This window comes from Apostichopus japonicus, chromosome 16 (assembly GCF_037975245.1).
Source record: "Apostichopus japonicus isolate 1M-3 chromosome 16, ASM3797524v1, whole genome shotgun sequence".
NCBI classification, from domain to species: Eukaryota; Metazoa; Echinodermata; class Holothuroidea; order Aspidochirotida; family Stichopodidae; genus Apostichopus; species Apostichopus japonicus.
Genome location: NC_092576.1, coordinates 32,779,269 through 32,795,355, shown reverse-complemented (window position 1 = coordinate 32,795,355; position 16,087 = coordinate 32,779,269). Strand labels below are relative to the sequence as shown.

At 37.1% G+C, this 16,087-nt stretch overlaps 1 protein-coding gene across 5 annotated transcripts in view; it reads right to left on the bottom strand.

The window, feature by feature from the left end:
* The window catches only part of LOC139982127 (uncharacterized), an 86,112-nt gene extending 73,044 nt beyond the window's left edge, over nucleotides 1-13,068 (bottom strand). For all 5 annotated transcript variants that reach the window (XM_071994714.1, XM_071994713.1, XM_071994710.1 and 2 more), the window contains exons 1-3: nucleotides 12,913-13,068; nucleotides 4,696-4,840; nucleotides 2,181-2,298 (exon numbers count right to left, since the gene is read on the bottom strand). In XM_071994714.1, coding sequence (XP_071850815.1) covers nucleotides 2,181-2,205 — 25 coding nt within the window. In that variant the 5' untranslated portion in view covers nucleotides 2,206-2,298; nucleotides 4,696-4,840; nucleotides 12,913-13,068. The remainder of the gene's footprint in view (nucleotides 1-2,180; nucleotides 2,299-4,695; nucleotides 4,841-12,912) is intronic.
* Nucleotides 13,069-16,087: the final 3,019 nt, after the last annotated feature.

The following is a 16,087-nucleotide window of genomic DNA, read 5'->3' as shown; positions in this document are numbered from 1 at the left end:
AAGTCAGTAATTACTTTTCCTTGAAAGATAAGACCCCCATGGCCCTTAAAGCCAATGTCATCTATTCATTTGAAGGTTCCTGTGATAAGAACCAAACTTACATCGGTAAGACTAAAAGACATCTGGCTACAAGGGTCAAGGAGCACTTATCTGACAAATCTGCAATCTATGAGCATATCACTCACTGTATAGACTGCCGATCAGCTAACATCACCAACTTTAGTGTCATAGACAGCGGCTATACAGACTTTGAAATTAAAATTAAGGAGGCACTGTACATCAAGAAACTTAAACCCGTTTTAAACAATCAACTATTTCAACATGGATCGTCATTTATTCTCAACTTATTTTAGAACCTCCTATATCTTTGAACATACATAGTCATCAACTTTCGCATGCACTATACATAAGAGATTATTTTATTATCTATTTCCTGACGAGGAAGATGTGAAATCTTCGAAAACGTTTGAATATACATTAATATGACTTTCATCAACTGTTTCGTTTTATTTTGTTCGTTTATCTGGTTCTACAAATGATTTTCAGAGTTTTTTTCTCTATTCAGTCAATGTTGTAATGGACGGGTTTTTTCGAAGTTCAAAAGTCAGTAAATGAAGTTGAAATTATCTTCATTTGTTCAATCCTCAAAATATATCGTTTTGAAAAAAAATGATCGCGATCACAATAATTTTCGATATATCGCCCAACCCTACGTGATTGTCTCAGATACAAATGCATCTTCGTACCACCAGTGATTGTTGTCAAAATGTACGTAACAAATACAGTATGAGACAAGGCCTAACGGTATGATATTTGAGTGCAGACATATGATAGTCTTTACCACAAGCTTCGTTATCTCTACACAGGGAAAAGTAAACGTTGCAAGTAATTGTTGTTAAACAAGTTACTTCGTGTTCATTGAGCACTAAAAATGCAAGAATGTTTGCAGACAATCGGTAGGGACTATTAGCCAATCAAATCACGGGAATCTTGGTAAAGCATTATTGTCTATTTTTAGCATGAAAATCTCTGTAATGAAGTTTGGGTAGCCCTGTACCTTGCGGTTGATTGTTATGATATATTTATTTTCAAACAAATTCAATGATCTGTAGGAGTAGGAGGACTTTTGATTCTTGTCAGAACAAGAAATAATGAAAGATGTTCATTCAAAAATATCTTTTGTTATGTTTTCCGTTGACCTAGTTGTGAGTGTGTACTTGGGGATTGTAAGCAATTTGAAGATTTTGCGTCCCTGGCCAAAACATGCGTCCAGTACCCAGAATCTTGTGTTCGTAACAATGCTGGAATATTTTCGTTATTGCTGTAATCTTAGACCACATGGTAGCAGAACTCAATGTGAATATCTTGCCTAACCATAGGTTTGCCAAAAAAAAAATCACACTGCGTAGTATTTGGGTAATAAATATGGAACCGGGTAGTTCGCGTCGGGCGTGTATCCGGGTACCCGGATTCCCCATACAAACACTTTTTGAAAACAGAGCACAATAACATGGTTATATGCTAAACTAATAAAGCTTTCGTTGACACAATCAGATCGAGCACCAAAATGTTTTGTTTTGTATTATTTGTGTTCATTTTCAATTTTGGTGGAAAATTTGGAAGGACTACCAAGTTTTTTGCAGGACTACCAAATATTTGAAAATCCTTGAAACTGGTAGTCCTTCGGACAACCTTCTCAAATTCCTGAAAATCCAACACTGCAGTTACGAGATCAATTTTCGTAAAAACAAAACTCCAAACATTTACTACGGAGCACGGCAACAGTGTAATGTTGTGTGTTCTCAGACGTTTAAGAATGTAAACATAGCGTCTCGGAAGTGAGCTGAATTCCTCGACTGACGTCACGCCGCATAACCGTAAATTCAACAATTTTTAGAAAGTTTTTATTACCCTCAAATTTTTGATCGTTTATTCCTCGAGGATGCAAGCTTCGTTTGACACAAGTTGGGTATCATTGGAAAGCTACGAGTGTACAGAATACGATGATAAAGAAAAAATTTTCCATTTCATAGCCTCTTTAATTGTTTATTCGTTACTGACAATACAGTTTTGTTACTGTTCTATGTGTTACAAAGACGACAAGGGGGGGGGGGGGTTTGTTTTATCTAAAGGAAGTAAAGATGAACATGTATGACATAGTCAGAGTTAAAGGCATCTACCTTGAAGGTCAGGATTCAGCTCCATTGTCACGTCATATATTTCAGACAGTCTACGAAGCGTGAAGGGGTCGTGTCAGAACAGCTCCTGCAAATCGTTTCCACGAACCTGTTTTTCTTTCTTAAAAATTTGAGAAAAATAGGGAATCTAAATTATTACATAATTTTTTTGACTGTCAAAATGTATAATGCTTTGTTTTGTTGTTGCATATGGATGGTTCAATGTTTTATTAATAACCAGACAGCAAAACTGCTGTGTGGTTTCAATGAGGCTACATCATTGCTACAAGAATAATATTATTTGAATGTGACACATTAGGCTGTACGGTATAGCCAGGATGAACAGCATACTTCAATCTAAGCAGTAGACCAAGATGGAAAGTTGAAAACTTTCCTTGTATTCAACATACAGTAGATATTGATCACTACCGAAGACAACAGGCTTCTTCCACTCAATGTGGTACACCCACAAGCCGTACATTAAGCAGGCGTCAGGCAAATGTTAAGCCAACCCCCCCCCCCCGGTCCATAAGGGTTTGCGTCTGGTTTGCCTCTAAAACATCAAACCAGGCAACAGTTAATTTCGTAAACAGCGCCTGGTCATTTCCCCAACGTTACTACATCCGAACCTGAAGTTTTTATTTGGCACTGAATCTTGACAATTGCAAAATACGCCAGAAAAGTTAACAATGGAAGCAAAGGTGGCATATAGATTATTCAAAATGATATCGTCCATTCCAAGACATTAAGCATGTACAAACAATACGTTTTATTACACACCTTTGTGCACAGGCATGTATGCAGCAACTTAAGTTACCGACACACTTAAGTCAATAGAGATTTGGTCGAGACTTGTCGATTCATATCTACGGATGCCCTTTAGCTAATTTCCAATTGCCAACAGCCTCTCCTATTCTAATGTTATCTAATAGGCTGCACGGTGGGAGATACAGTAGATTATAAAACAAGGTTTCCTTCCAAAAGTTGACCACTGGTGACATTTGACCTCCGCAAGAAAACAAATAAGATTCTTGTACTTAACGTGTCACAACTACATACTTAATGAGTGGCTGGTCCAAGCTTCCCTTCTTGAAATATCATGTTTACGATGTTTCACAATTTGACCCATGGTGACCTTTGACCTCCACAAAAATCAATAGGTATCTTGAACTTAATGTGACACAACTACTATACATACTAAATATGAGATTGGTCCAAGCTTCCCTTCTGGAGATATCGTCTCTTCAAGGTTTCACAATTTGACCCCTAGTGACCCCTTATAACAAACAATAGACCTTTACTACTCAATGTGGTACTTTTACACACCAAATATGATATTGGTCCAAATTTCCCTACTTGAGATATCGTGTTTCCAAACATGGCTTCACACACACACACACTCATCAGCCTGTATGACTACAAAGGTTACGATTATCATCGAAACCAAAAATGTGCTGGGAAAGAATATGTTATTCCTAGGAGGTGCAATGATTTTACATGAAAAGTAGATATCAAGACAATTTCAGCCCAATACCCCTATGATGTCAAACTCTATGCTGTGTGTTACAATCATGGACAATATACATGGGCTTTAGTTTACTTAAGCGCAGGTCATTTAATATTTCAAGCAGTAATATCTATCCACTGGAATACATCTTACAAGTGAGTTAAAGAAGTCAAAAGGGTTAATCTTATGGGTCATTCTATATCAAATTACCAAATTTTGGAGTATGTTGTAGTTTAACATCTTTTGAAATTTCCCAAATATATTGTATGCTTGAAACACCATAAAATAAGCATATTCTGAAAATTTCAGTTGCATTGCCTCAAAATTGGCTGATTTATCACTTTTTGAAATTCTGTAATTTGTCGCCACCGTGGCATTTTCTTGAGTTTTGAGGTCTCATTTCTCAGGAATTAAGCATCCTACTACCTTTCTATTACAGATATCTATAAAGTCTATCCCACAGAAATGGTAAAATATGATTATTTTTTCTGAAAGAGATATAGTAAAACACAGATTGTACACAAAATTTCAGGAGAGTATTTTGCCTTATTTTGAAATAAAAAATCCTCAAAGTTTAGGGTTTGTATACAAAAAACTTTTTTTCCTGTTTTGATGTTCCACATGTACAGTATGTAACATGAGCCAGTGTGATTTCACTGTCATATAAACAAATATTGTTTGCAATTTACTGTCTACTTCTGGTTTAATTCACTTAATTTAAAACGTATTTATAGCATAATTATTTATTAACCATTTATATAGGTTAGACTCTATAGGTATCTTCATAGAAAAGTATTAGGATGTTTAATTGCTGAGAAATGCAGACCTCAAAAATCAAGAAAATGCCACAATTTTACGGTGGCGGCAAATTGCAGAATTTCAAAACAGGAACTTTTGGAGAGGGTCCAGCAATAGCCATCCGTGATTTGACACGGAACGACCCTTATGTTAAACTGCCATGTTGTGGTACCTACTGTAAAGGGAAAAGTAAATGGACCGAGACTGACTTACGATTTGCCCTTCATGTCTTCATCTAATCCTTGATCGTGTTGTTACGAGTTCATCTGCAGGTTTGTCCACCATGTCAATTTGTTAAGAAAATTCCCGTAAATAGCCTTGTGTTAAGCAATGAACTTCAACCACATAGTAAGCTACACTGTAGAGAGTAAAGGTAACATTAAGGAAAGAAAAATAGTGATTTAGAAGAAAAAATTCCCAGTGAAATACTGAAATTAAAAGTTAGCAATCATTTGAAGATTTAAAACATTCCATAATTCCCTATCTAGGTATTCTTCATAATATGTTGTTCTGAAATAACAAAGTTTTGGAATCACAGTAAACACAAAGTCTGATCACATTCCAGTGTACTGTATCAAGGCCAAGCTTAAGAGTGAGATCTTTTGTGTTCACATCCATATATGCACAGTCTGTTCACATTCCTGTGTATTGTCTCAAGGCCAAGCTAAGAGTGAGATCTGATCGATTCTGACCAATGTGCCGCACTGATGTCACTTCTCGACACAAGTCAGTGTTACACTCAATTTTCTGGCAGAACGGGCCAACATTTCAAGCACTCTATCACAGAAACTAAAACACAAATATCACAAATCAATGATTGTTCCTTTTGAGAATCTGTTGACTTTTGTTAGATTTGTTGATAAGAACTTGCAGAATCATCCTAATTGTACTTAATACATTTGGTTGGACAGGAGTCAACCCATGGACAATTAAATATGGCCACAAAAAATTTGAATATTCAACCTAAAAAAATAGTAATACGGGTCACTGGACGCACTATTCCAAGGTCATGTGAGGTCAACAGAGGTCCATCTTTCACAACCAAACAAAACCTTGACCTCTGATAACTTTGCGCATGAAGGTCGCACAGGGGTCAACCATGGACAATTTTGATCAGTTTGGAGATTGAGTTTTTGTCCCATAATTGACCTTTGTTGACCTTGGATCACATGACCGTTATGTTTGGAAAAGATCACTTACCCTATTCAGACTACTTCACTTGAAGCTGTTGCAAAAAGGAGTGGGCAGTTGTTTGCCCATAAGCATCCTTGAATGACTTTGGATGGCATGACGGTATTTATGAAAAATTTTCCCCTCAATGCCTCAATGAAGTGCACTCCATCCTAAAATTTGTATGCACTCCAATGTACACACACATTTTGTTTTTGCTAAAAAGGTATCAAATCCAACCTTTGGCACCTAATAACTTAAGAACCAGGTGTCCGATCGTAGTGGGAGTTAGTTTCGTCTATAGAGCACACATAGCTCTATCATATATTAAATATTGTTAAACTTTTTTTCCTTTGCCCTGTATCTCCTAAAAAGAGCATCTTTATCAAAACAAACCTGTACCTCTGATAACTTTACAGCCTAAGGTCGCACAGGAGTCAACCCATAGACAGATTTGATTGGAAGACCATTTGAGATCCGAATATGTCCACAAAAATTCAAATAACCAAAGAAACTAGCACAGGTCACCAGAGGTCAACCTAAGGTCAAAAGTCACAAAGATGCGGGTTGAATAAAAGCATAACTCCCAACATTGACGGACATTTTGTTCTCAAGTTATCACAAAAATACTAGTTTTTGACCTTTCATTGACGTTTGATGACCTTGGATCACACAACTGTTGTGTTTGCCCCATTTACAACTAGTTCCAAAATAACAAACATGTCAGACTCTGTCAATGGGAGTTATTGCTTTGTTTATTATTTGGTTGTTGGCCCCTAACTGACCTTTGACCTTTACTAACATACTTTCTTCAAGGTAGCTGACTGTTGTTCTGGTGATGGTTCTGATGACATATTTTCTTTGCAGAGTACTACTGTAAGCTAGAGAAAGTTGTGTAAGTATGAAGGAAAATAGGAAATGTGACTTGGTACCTTATTTGTGTAACTGTTCAGTGATCATAAGACAAATAGTGTTTGCGAAAAGGCTGGATTGTATGCATAGAACTGTATAAGAACATGGGATAATTTACATGCGTGATATTCAATGTGATAATGGGAAGATCTTGTGGGTATGTCTCATCAATCTTGTTTTTTTTAATACTATATCACTCGTATTACTGGTCATGATTGCAGTTTCTGATTGTCTTTTATGTAAACATGAATTTTTGGTTCCTTGCTTTAGCAAAAGGAACCTATACAGTCAGGTTGGCGTGCGTGTGTGTATGTGTGTGTGTGTGCGTGCGCGCGTGTGTGTGTGTGTCTGTGACACTTGCTTGGGTACGCTCTATCTCAATAAGGGAATGTTGGACTGAGGTCAAACTTGGGACTATAGATCCGCCATATGGAGAAGGTGTGCCCTATTGTTTTTGGTGCCCACAAAGGTCACCAAAGGTCAGTTATGGTCCAAAAACAGAAAATATTAAAACTGCAATAACTCCCAATGCCAATGTGCGACAAGATTGATATTTTGGGAAAAGTTGTGAACTGGTTAGAGGAACATTTTCAAATTTAATGGTCATGTGATCTGAGGTCACTGAAGGTCAATTAATGATAAAAAACTAGTATTTTTGCGATAACTTGAGAACGAAATGTCCGTTAGGGTTAAGAGTTGCTTCAATGTTATCCAATTGTCGACCGGCATCTGGGTGACCCTTGACCTCAATTTGACCTCTTGTGACCTTTACGTGTTTTGGGGGATTTTTACAGTTTTGATGCTATTTTCAGATGTCAAAGGTACCTTCTGATCATAAATGTCAATAGGTTGACCCCGTGTGACCTTTATGTGCGAAGTTATATGGGGTCAAAGTTTTTCGGTCGGAGTTAGGATGGTTGTACAGACTTGTCGTTTTGTTTTTTGAAATCAGGAGATCTGAAACCAAGGTCTGAAACCATCTGAAACCAAGGTCATCTGAAACATCTGAAACCAAGGTCAAAAGGTCAAAGGTCACATTAGAAAAAATGTGCTTATTTTGGGAGGAAACGAACAAACAAGAAAATGTCTGGTTCTGATGCTAGATTTGGATATCAAAGGTACCTACTTCAAAAATGTCAATTGGTTGACACCCGTGTGACCTTCGTGTGCGAAGTTATACGAGGTCAAAGTTAATTTTCAGACATTTAATGCAACAACTCCCAGTTCCAAGGTGTGACATGGTTGATATTTTTGGACAAGTTGCAAATGGTCTAGGGAAATATTTTCAAACGGAACAGTCATGTCATCCGAGGTCACCAAAGGTCAATTAATGTTAAAAAACTAGTATTTTGGGGGTAGAAAATGGGCAAAGAAAAGAATGTTTGAATTTTTATAGTTTTATGCTCTAATTTAGGTCTCATCAATCAAAAATGTCAATAAGTTGACCCAAGGTGACCTTTGTATGTTAAGTTATATGAGGTCAAAGTTAATTTTCAGACATTTAGTGTAACAACTCCCAGTGCCAAGGTGTTACACAGTTGATATTTTGAGACAAGTTGCAAATGGTATAGGGGAATATTTTCAAACTTAATGGTCATGTGATCCGAGGTCACCAAAGGTCAATTAATGATAAAAAACTAGTATTTTGCGATAACTTGAGAACAAATTCTCCGTTAGGGTTGGGAGTTGCTTCAATGTAATCCAATTGTTGACCTGCATCTAGGTGACCCTTGACCTCAATTTGACCTCTGGTGACCTTTTCGTGTTTTGTGGATTTTTACAGTTTCGATGCTATTTTCAGATGTTAAAGGTACTTTCTGATCATAAATGTCAATGGGTTGACCTCTGTGTGACCTTCGTGTGCTAAGTTATACAAGGTCAAAGTTAATTTTCAGACATTTAATGCAACAACTCTCAGTTCCAAGGTGTGACATGGTTGATATTTTTGGACAAGTTGCAAATGGTCTAGGGGAATAATTTCAAACTTAACGGTCGTGTGATCCAACGTCACCAAAGGGCAGCTAATGTTAAAAAAGTAGTATTTTGGGGGGAGAAAATGGGCAAAGAAAAAAATGTTTGAATTTTTACAGTCATGCTCTATTTAGGTCTCACTGATCAAAACGTCAATTGGTTGACCTCCGGGTGAACTTTGTGTGTGAAGTTATGTATATAGTCAGTTGGGGTAAAAAAAAACAAGGGGGTGGTTGGGGTAAAAAAAAACAACCCCTTTTTATAGAAGGGGAATATTTAGCCAAAGTTCCAATTTATTTTGGGTGATAGTCCTATATGTCTAGTTTATTATCATATAATTTCTGGAGCTCTATGTCACTTCGCTGCCAATCACCACTTCATCAAATCAAGCGAATGCTAAACTAGCAAAATTTGAAGTTTGTACCACATATCCGAAACTTTCTCCTGCATACCCAGCTTATATGATGTGGAGATTATTCCAGCAGTTACAGCATAGCAGTGAGTGATATTACACTCCCCCATGGTAGAATTACTCCAACTTCATTCACGCTTCATGGGGGGGCCTTGTTTTTTTTTACCCCCAAAAAATGATGCGAATGGGGTAAAAAAAAACAAGTACTTTCCGGCTCCAATGTACTCCCTATTTTGCCCGAATGGATAAATTTTCCATAATGTTGATTTTAGAGGTTAGGCAAATAGTTTTCATAACTGTCATGTGTCAAAAATGTTAAATAATTGGGCAGAAGTAACTGAAATTGGCTCAACTCTAATATTTCTACTATATTACGCCACATTTGTGTAGCATCATATACAAATTGTACAGTATAAATATGGCTGAGCATGACATATGACACGAGCCATCCATAATTACGAATTAAGACAATTTCACAATTTTTTTCCTTTTTCATGTAAAGGTAGTAGCTCATACTTAGATGTAATTATATGCAAACATGATTTTAAGATACATTCATGAAGAAAATAGCTGTTTTCTAGCATTGTTTTTTTTTACCCTGGCATTGTTTTTTTTTACCCCAAATTAAGCAAATTTTTGGGGTAAAAAAAAACAACAGTTTTTGCAAAAAACGACACTTTCCATTTACAAAAAAGTTATTTTTGTTAGATTCTCTTTAAGAGAATCCCACTCCACACACTTGAACATTGGAACCGAAACAATACCTCTTACTCATCAATTTTTAGAGCAAACTTTAGGTAAATTGTTTTTTTTTACCCCACTTGACTATACAAGTTCAAAGTTAATTTTCAGACATTTAATGCAATTAAATCTCAATGTCAAGGTGTGACATGGTTGATATTTTGGGACAAGTTGTGAATGGGGTGGTGGAACATTTTGAAACTTAAAGGTCATGTCATCTGAGGTCACCAATGTTATCATATCTGTTGACACGCTTGTACTGTAGGTCTGTTATATTTCTTACATTTTTGACGTCATGTTTAGCTCTCAAAAGTGCCTTTTGATCAAAATCCGATCACATTTTGTGATCACAAAAGTGTTGGCTATATTGTTGGTTACTTTATGGGAACATGTAGAACCACAATTACTTGGACTATTTGAGCCCAATCTTGCTTGATAATATTATGTGTATTGTCATATACCCAAAGCAAGGAACCACAGTGCCCTTGGGCTCTTGTTATTTACACATTTAATTTCAGGATAGCACTGCTACCTGAACCATATCGCAGAAAAGGTACCATTTTATGAAACTGTTACAACCGTACACAGAGAGGCAACCTTTGTTGCTGGTGTCGGAAGGAAACTGAAGAGGGTCCAAAACAGGCACAGGATACAGTAATGCGGTCTCGAGTGCAGCAGTACTGGAAAGTGTTTGATACAGGTTTGCGAACGGATGCGAGCATCCCCAAGGTCTGTTCGGAACATGGACACAGAACAACAATTTAGATAGCCATAGTCAGCTGGACAGACCTGGCAATTCTCAGGAACTGACTCCTCGTCTATCCTCATGGGGAAACAATTAAGCGTTTCCTTGTTAATGTGTTCCAGGTTTCTTCTTCCTATGCCTAAAAGACAAGGAATGCTAGTAAGAAAAAGAAACTCACCTTTTTATTTTCCACTCCAAGCATTTGCTACAGTAAATGATAAGTATTGTGTACAAGAATCCCTAACTATATATTCTTGTACCATTGTTCAAGAGAATGGGAAACTATTATAATACTCACTTATCAGAAATATTACTAAAACATCTATTCACAGCCTTCCCACAAAATTCTTCCTATGCCAAATTCGAATTACAGGGAAAAACTTCAATAACATGCAGGGATTGCAGGCCTACCCAAGCTGATATTGATAGAGCTCAGACCAAACCACCTAGGCCTATTCTTGAATACTTTCAAGAATGCTTTCCATACCTACCAGCTTTTACTCTTTCCACATAGTCTAGATATGCCTTCCTTGGTTCTTCCCCTAAAAACAATAATTTCCTCCCTAAATCACTTACTACAGCTTCTTTAATTACAAAAAGGATTTCTTCCTACATTGCCTCCAAGTCCCTTGAAAATATGTTACCTTCTTTCACTAAAGTCTCCTCAATCATAAATTCCATAAAAATTTACTCTGTTCCTCCACTACCTAAATTAACTCTTTCCACATAGCCTAGCCAATATGCCATCATCCCATCTTCCACTCCTGAGAAACGTTAATTTCTTCCCCTGAAAAACGTTAGTTTCTTCCCCTAAAACTTAAGATTTAGGGATGGAAAATAACGTTTTTCAGGGGTAGGAAACTAACGCATGTAAGGAAACTAATGGGAGGCCTAGCGCCAGCAGTGAGGTATCCAGTCAAAACGTCCCTTTACCAAAACGTCCCCGCTTTATAAGACCAAAACGTCCCCGCTTTTTACCAAAACGTCCCCGCAGTCAAAACATCCCTGTGAGTCAAAACGTCCCCGCTTTTATAATCAGTTGGAGTGCAAGTGTGGATGTTATTAGTTCAAAACAAAGAGTAAGGATAAGTATAGTTTAGGTTGAAAACAGTTTTTAGGAGTGGGAATTGACTCTCGAGGGCGGAAATATATTTGAGTATAATTTTTTAGTAAAACATGTAACGTTACCACACTGAAGGTAATCGAACGATATATTCTATACTTCAAAATGTCAAATATCAACAGGGGCACGTACCCGTGACAAAATTTTACTTCGTAAAAATAAACGATAAGTGATTTCACTCAATTTAAAATATTATATAGAAATATATATATATTGTAAAGTATACGCATCCAAATTCTTTTTTAATTCCTCTTGTGTAATATTTTTGATTTCCTTAATTCGTTAATTCACTGAAAAACATATAGCGTATACCTTTTTCATACCAAATATAATAAAACGATATAGCCTAGTCCTTCATGATTCATATAGCGACTGTAATCCAACTTGTATGCCGATAACTTAGCCAAATTATAACTTAATATTAATATATATTCACAACTGTGAATGAATGTGATAGACGGGGACGTTTTGACTTACGGGGACGTTTTGACCAACGGGGACGTTTTGACCAACGGGGACGATTTGACCAAAAGCGGGGACGTTTTGGTACGGGGACGTTTTGGTAAAGGGACGTTTTGACTGGTAAGCAGCAGTGATGGGGTCATTCCCTGCAGAATAACTATTGAATTCAGCCCACTGCTACTACAACTTCATTAATTATTTCGGTACAAATTTAGAATCCGTACCATTCCTAACCCCTAACCCTATTCCCTACTTCCTAATCCTAATTCCTAACCCTGTTCCCTACTTCCTAACCCTACTGCCTAACCCCTAACCCTAGTTCCTTACCCTAATTCCTAGCCCCTAGTAAGCTTTCCCATTCATATCGAACGGATTCTAAAGTTAGGCCATTATTTCTTATGTCATGGAACTGGGGAATATCATCACTGCATTGCTATCACTGTATCAATGTCACTAAACGTTTGTAACATGATATTCTGCGCGAAATGTGAGCATTGACTATACTACTACTAGCCTACCAGTAGTATTAGCAGGGAGTTGTATTAGTATGCTACTAGCAGAACTAAGTACGGGATTCCGGGCTTGGGCTACATCGCGTGCCATATCATTACATTCTAAGTTTGGCGGCTGAGCTTCGCCTTACACAATGGTTTTCAGATTGCGATTTCCGGATTGAAACGATCTTTATCTGCCAAAATAAAAATGAAAGATCGATTTACAGAAGACAACTTAAAATGGGAATTCTTAGTTTAGCGTGCAAAATGTGTACATCCTGCGAGGGAAAGTATAGGCTCCAAAAATTTCATCACAGTTTCGCTATGCTTGCGAGTATGAGACTAAAATCAATTCTGAAATCACACCAAACAAAGATTCCCTGATAAATTTGTTACCTACTTGAATGTGATACCTCTTTTGAAAACTGTAGAAGGAATGACATCTTGAGACGGCCAGTCACTGTTCACGAATAACCACACCTATACAGTACTTGCGTAAGATAACTTGACGGCCATGTTTCGATTTGAAGTTAGCATACTTGTTGGAAGCGATAGCTTCCATATAGGTACCACACCACAATTAGCGTATAGTATATATAGGCTCGAAAATTTAACCATAGTCAGAAAAAAAGCTAAAATGACCTCAGGTAATGCTTGTTTTAGCATATTTTCAGTTGTCTTCATTGTTTTTGCTGCCTTTATGTGAAACAGCATACGTTTATCATCAAAAGCTCTGCAAGAACTCGCTTTCGGGAACACTTTGATCAAAGTAAACTTGTTATATCCTAATACTCTGTAATCCACCAAAGCAGATGTCCATTTGTTAACTAAAATAAGTTGCCAGTACGTTTACATAATCTATCCCTAGACCATCCAATTATAGGTAACATTATAACCTATTGTATAAGGGCCAAAGCCAAAACCTCCGTAAGTGCGAGGGACGGAATTTGATAAACGTTTCCATATATTCCAGCTCAACAGTAGTGAAATATGAAAAATCCAGTAGTAGGTTAAATAAAGAGAGTAACATACAACATAATAAAACAATTGAAACATTTTCAAAATTTAACATGTTGCCATAGCAACGAACATTAATTGGCGCGAGGGACGGAATGATAAAAACTGGGTGTGCATGCACTCCAAACATTTGACGTATTATTATCAAATTTAGGAGGAATCTATATCCAATCATACCATTCATAACAAGATCAATTACTCTTCTGATATTAACTGAAATGTGTTTTAAAATCTCATAGCTAAATTAGGTTACGCTTTAATTTCACACAAAAAGTCAGCGCGAGGGACGGAATGCGAGGGACGGAATTGCTGTTTATGTTGATTAATTAGAGAAAAAGCTGTTGTAAATTCTGTTTGTCATTGCCAAGCTCCCACAAGCAGTGGGAATATTATCACAAATTACACAATCCAATTAATGAACACACATTCAAGGAACAGATGGGGGTGAAGGGGTGGTGATGGGATGATTGGTGAAATGTAGGTAAATTGGAATCAAAATTGAAATTCATTCCATCACTCACCACTCAAATGCCTTGGTGAATAATAATTAAGTCACCTCCATCCACCACTTCCCCGAAATGAGGAATCTTAGACCAAACACAAATACTAAATCTATTTTCCACCTTTATATTGTAGGTGTATACAACAGTGTGGGACAATATATAATTTTTAAATTTGGAAACTGAAAACTAATTTACTGTACAAATTCAACATTTATACTTTATACAAGGAAACAAAGTCACCATTGTAATTCAAATTGACAATTCACATATTCATTAACAAAACTCTGCTTAGATTCGGATCCAAACAGCATATGAAAGAGTTAAAAACTTCTTCCCCATCATGACGTTAACTCATTAAGTTGTCATTAACAAGAAAAATGAACTATTGTACACAACATACATCAATGCAATTCAATATAAATTGGAACATTAACATGTCAAACTCATGATGTAGATTTGGAAATCAACAAACCGCTCACCATAGTGCAACGAACTGATATGAATGCTTACAATTCATTACACAAATACTGGTCTCTGGTTCAGCATACAGGGAGAACAGGGGCTATATTTCCTTTCACCATATCCCTTGAATACCACAGTACTGTAGGTCTTTTGCCTCTGGCCACTTCCAATACTTTCCTGTTTTTGCCATGGCATTAACCTGTGAATTACTGACAATTATGTTTTCCACCTCTCCTGGATGCAACTGACCTTTATACTCAACTATCACCCACCCACCACTTTCCATGGTAACTGATCATTGTTAACCAGCTGACTACCAATTTGATCTTGATCCCCATTCTACTCAACCTGACCACTGTTTTCCACTTTATTCAGATTAGGATCTGGTTCCTGATCATAGCTCACGACAGCTACCTGACTTTCAACTCCATCATTTAAGTCGTACAACTGCTCCCTGAGCATCTCTTCAACTGGTTCATAAAACTGACTCTGTAGGAAGAAAGTCAGTTTGCTCTTACCATTACTGCATGTACGGTCAATAAAATGGACCTTGTGTGTACCTGGTACTTCAGGTACCTTGTCTGGCATAGAAGCCTAGGCACTGTTATGCCATATGCAGCTACATAGAATGTATCTGTTGCATTCACTCTATGTTGGCATATTCTGCAAACTGCTTGGCACTAGTGATGAGAAGTTTTACCTGCTTTGACATCACAGTACACACTTGATTTTATATTTCCCCCCACCCCCATCTACTGGGCCCTTCCCATGGTGAGATTCAAAATAACTCCATGTTATTGGAATGTCACATGGGTACTGGGTGGCAAGGAAGTAAAAGCAATATTTTGATTTAAACTAGCACAGCCATCGGACCAAAATTGAACCTCTAATCCAGATTTGGACATATTGTTGGACCTTTTCACTGATAGCTTTATTGAAGTGCAAAGCTTAGAACTTGTCATGTGACATGCAATCACTGATGACACAGAAGGTTTTGCACTTCACCTTCCTCACCTTCAGCGTACCATGCACAAACAGTGTACAATGTGAAATTCTCGTGGCCAAAGTATGCCGACTGTATTTCATTCTTTTAGTTGTTAGCATAGTTCTCGCTGAAGTCCACTTGGATGATAGATAGCACTGTTTGTTCCTGGAAGTGCCTTCTTCAACTTTGCAAGTTCAGCATACTGTTGAAATCTGCCATAGTTGTCAATTTACGCGTATGTTCCGCCAACTATTTCTATTAGCAACAGATTAGGACTACAGACGTGTAGCACCAAACTGTAACAGAATTCCGTCCCTCGCACTGAATTCCGTCCCTCGCGAAAATGTTGATTACCCATAATGCACCATTCATATTTTTGTTCAGTTTCTTTCATCACTACAGATGTTCAAGTCACTGATAGTTGATACTTTGCAGATTTTTATGCATACTGTACTATTTCCTCTCTCTCTCAAAAAAAAATTGTGTCAAACAATGCGAGGGACGGAATTTTGAACCGTTTCTTCCTATTTTTCTTCATTTTTATTAAAAAAAAATTCAAAACTTTTCCAATGAATAATTTGCACTAGAGATGAACATCAAATTAAAGA